The sequence below is a fragment of the Macadamia integrifolia genome, chromosome 14 (assembly GCF_013358625.1).
Source record: "Macadamia integrifolia cultivar HAES 741 chromosome 14, SCU_Mint_v3, whole genome shotgun sequence".
Lineage (NCBI taxonomy): Eukaryota > Viridiplantae > Streptophyta > Magnoliopsida > Proteales > Proteaceae > Macadamia > Macadamia integrifolia.
In genome coordinates, this window is record NC_056570.1 from 18,395,666 (window position 1) to 18,400,052 (window position 4,387).

At 39.1% G+C, this 4,387-nt stretch overlaps 1 protein-coding gene across 1 annotated transcript in view; it reads right to left on the reverse strand.

The window, feature by feature from the left end:
* The window catches only part of LOC122060566 (calmodulin-like protein 30), a 9,910-nt gene that overhangs the window by 4,331 nt on the left and 1,192 nt on the right, over positions 1-4,387 (reverse strand). Inside the window, exon 3 of the mRNA XM_042623699.1 lies at positions 1,023-1,127. Coding sequence (XP_042479633.1) covers positions 1,023-1,127 — 105 coding nt within the window. The remainder of the gene's footprint in view (positions 1-1,022; positions 1,128-4,387) is intronic.

The window sequence follows — 4,387 nt, forward strand, 5'->3', positions numbered from 1 at the left end:
TTTTTTTTTAAATGATTGTTCTCTGTCTCGATAGAAACCGGAAGAGAGAATAGGGAGAAGATGGGAAGGAAAGAGCAGGTTGATGGGAAGGGAAAGGAATGGAACAAGGAGGGAGAACGAAGGAGAGGATCCTTCGGCTCTGATACCAAGTTGATAGAGAACCCTTAGGGAAGGGAGGGGAAATCAGAGTAGAGATGGGGAAAAGGAGGATCACACTCACACATTCATTCAATAATCAAATTTGCTCTAAACTTCAATTGATTACAACTAATATATAGGAAAATAGGAACATGAAATTAGAAACGTAACTGGAATGGAAACTAGCCTAAACTAGGAAACAACTATAAAAGGAAACCAAAGCAAGGAAATAAATCATACTCCTACGTTCAAGTCTGGAAACTAAACGCATGAAATAAAATACTAAGTAAACTACTAATTTTATTTCCAACCCTTGTTGGACCAAAACCCTGGGCTGGACCGGTTCTTCTTGGCTCTTGGCTTCCAAAGCCGGTCATGCTGGTCCAACCAAGAAAGGGCAGCCATATCTGCATCACAAAGACTCAACCATTAACTAAAACAAATATACTACAACAACAACAACTCAGCCTTATCGGCTTATCCCAACTAAATGGGGTTGGCTACATGGATCCTTGCCCTCCAATTTTCACTAAAACAAACATATTGAATAAAATCCATAGTCGTAAAATTTCCTAAAGTCCTAAAGTCACAAACACTATCCATTTTAGAAAGGAGAAGTAGGCAAGCAAACGGGTCAAATCAAATTTGAATATGGTGGTCAGCTTGATAACTGTGAAACTGAATCAGGAGGGAGGGTTGAAGTTTCAGGTTGCATGAGTTAGTTTAAGTTCTTTGGCGTTTCAGGTTTAACTTTCCAGCAAATTGCTGCACAGGAAGTAAAGCTAGAGACAACTGTTGAATGAGTCTCACAGCAAGTGACCTGCATTCCAGCAAAGAGGATGGAATGGCAATTAGAGGAACAGTCAAGAAAGGGGTTGACATACCTGGACAACAACAGCCACAAATAAATCCTCCTCCATTCAAAGGTTGCAATGACACGACAGAGTGGAAAGGCTTCCCACCATGTTGGTGTTGGCTCCCTCCACACCCTTTTAGAAATAATCAATAAGGGATGAAATAAATTCAAATTGTTAAAATGGTAAGTTCCAAAGGAAAATCATAAAAAAGGGGAAAATATGAAATAATACACAAAAAAGCACTATAAGAACCAAAAATATCCCAATGTATTTATATTTACAATAGTCACACTTTTTTCTTGTCACTTGGCTGTCTCACTGAATAATCCCAACTTAAATCAGTGGCTTGCCTTCCCAGTTTCCCAAACCAAAATACAAAATAGATAATATGAACGAAAGCAAGCACAATACATCCAGAATGAGGGGGGGTGGGGGGCAAGAAGGGAAAGGTCTCTTATTCAATGAAGAACTGAAATCTCCTTCAACTACATAAGGAGTACTAATCTGTGTATAATCAGTAACCATTGTTGATTGGAGTCTTCCATCAGATAGATCAAATAACACATAGGATATAGTCAGACTATCACATTGTCTTATCAGTTCCAATAGTTTTATTTATTTCATTTTCCAAAGTCATCCAAACAACATTTGGAAAGTACAGGAAACTATTGCTTTACCTTCACTCCACTTTCCTTTCCCTCAGTCTCCTAGCTAACTTCCTTTCCCTTTCACTCCCAATTCAGACAACCATGCAGAGCCCTAGGGATAAACTCCCAAAACCTGTGGCACAATAATCTACTATTAGGCTGCAGAGTTGTAACTCAAATGTTCAAGCCAATCTGATATTCTTAAGTGACCCACAAAATCTTCCTGCCATAGTTGTATTCCAGATTCCAAATTTCAAACCGTTCATTGTTGCAAGACAACCCTTCTTCTTCAATGATTAAGAACCCAACAATTAATCCATTGATCTTGTCCATATATTCCTTCACTAATATACTTAACACTTATCAAGGCTACTTCCTGGGGATGTTCAAACCGTTCATTGTTGCAAGACAACCCTTCTTCTTCAATGATTAAGAACCCAACAATTAATCCATTGATCTTGTCCATATATTCCTTCACTAATATATTTACACTTATCAAGGCTACTTCCTGGGGATGTTCAAAGTGGTTTAACCCAGAAAATAAGATTTTTCCCCTCTTTTTTTTGACCAAAACTATTTCAGAGAGAGAAAAATCTTGTTTCCTTTCCTTTTCATTCAATAATTAAGAAGCACCTGTATTGAAGAGATACAAGTTGACCAAAGAATAAGCATAAATAAGAGCTTACATGCCAGCCCAAGCTTATTGTTCCTTTCAGCAAGTCAGCTTTCTAACCATCCTCCTTTGGGTCTATTCCATCTCCACACATAAGAATATAAGGGATGGTGTTTTCTTCAACCTTTCTTCCCAAACTCTGAATAAATTCTTACAAAATGCTCTTTTCCTTAACTTACTTTAGTGCATTGGTGCATTCTTTAAGAAACCAGTCTCCTTCAAGTACCAATAAGAGCCTACAAGCAGGACCAAACCTCTCTCTCCCCTTATTTGTTTGCTACCTTTCCATTATTTTTACTATTTTTACCCCTTTCAGTCCTTCTCTCATCTTTCTACTCACCCTTCTTCTCACATCTCTCATCAGCATCTCTTTTGTTTGGACTTTTTTCTTATTTTGTTTCAATGGGTCTATGTAGCCGACCCCATTAAGTCGGATAAGGCTGAGATTTTTTTGGATGAATGGATAAGGCTGAGATTAATGTTGATTGTTGTTGGTTACTGTTACTGTTACTATTATTCGCACTTAGTTTCTGTTTGTGTCATCAGTTATCATCGTCTAATCTGAAATTATCCTCTGAACTTAGATCCTATCAATTTCTGGTTACTGTTTTGAGTCATTCGAATGCAGGACTACATTACTGGCATCCTTTGAGTCAAAACCCTCAGTGCGCCCTACCCCTTTTCTTTGGGTACTCTCGGTGCCCCTTGAACAAGGGATAATCAGCACGCAGCCTAGCAAACAAGTAGACAACAGCCACAGGCATGCTGCATGGGAGCATCCTGACATGGTTTGTTGGCCACCACAACTGATTGTTGCAGTGACACAGATGCACTGAGCCAGCTTGGATTCAACCATCGAGGGGAACAGAAATAGCATAAGATTTGGTAGGCTGCAATAGTAGATTTAACTCTACAATACTGTTAGAGTCCCATGTCCCTTGGAATGGTCAATTCCCACCAGCAATCAAGACCGTTTCTGTAACAACATTCACCCATCTAATGATAAAGGGAGAATTGTCCTTGCCCTACTTAAAAAATAAAAAAAGAGCATCCCCGTGCACAAGGCTCCCGTTACTGCAGGGTCTGGAAGAGAAAAATGTGCGCAGCCTTACCCCTTGCTTTGTAGGAGAGGCTGACTCCAAGTTTTTGAATCTGCAACCAATAGATTGCAATACCGCAACTTAACCGCTAGGCCAAGGCTCGCCCACTTGCCCTTGCCCTGCTACCAATGAAAAATATGCATGGAGGTCAACAGAACAGCCATGACGGGTTCTTGGCTGTAACATAAGGTAACTTCTTGGCTTGTCCTTACATACAAGTCTGCAAATAGATTAAATGTAATATCCATAGGAGAATATTAAATTGATGATTCCTAGCAAGTAAGCTATGAGGAAAAACCTTAACATAGGTTCAGCGGAACTCCAAAGGAAATAACTCGATGCCTCTAAGCCTTTGGGATGGAGCAAGACGCAAGCTTTAGTGCCAGCAAGCAGCTACCATCACATGGCCTCAGCACATCCATTTTCTCCCTCTGCTCCTGTGGAGGGCTCTTAATTTCCTATCTCTATGAGCTTTTATGTCCCCTCACCAATGTGTGTTTCTCGTAAGTTCTCTTTATTTAGCTAAGATAGATAGTAGACTGAAGACTATGAATCCACGTTATATTTCTCCCATTCTTTCTCATCTGATCCTCAGCTCAGTTAGGTTGTCTTATCTAACATGACTGCATCAGATTCAATAATAGATTTATTTGTTCCATAAACAGATACAACTCGAAAGAGTTGCTATGGGAATCCTTTTGTAGCTTGGGTTCTATCTCAGCATTCAAAATAAAAATTCCATTTTATGGCCAAGCGTTCTATAAATAACAGGAAATATGTCATAGTATATTTACAGCAATCAACAGTAATGCACTATCTCCACAACAAGGACAAATCAATGAGTCTCGCAATTGAGGGACAAGCAATAGCAGGCAACATCATAAACCACAAAGAAGATGGTCCAAGCTATCTAATCTAGATGATAAATTGCACACGCCTCTCTACAATATATCTTTTTTTTTTTTTTTTTTT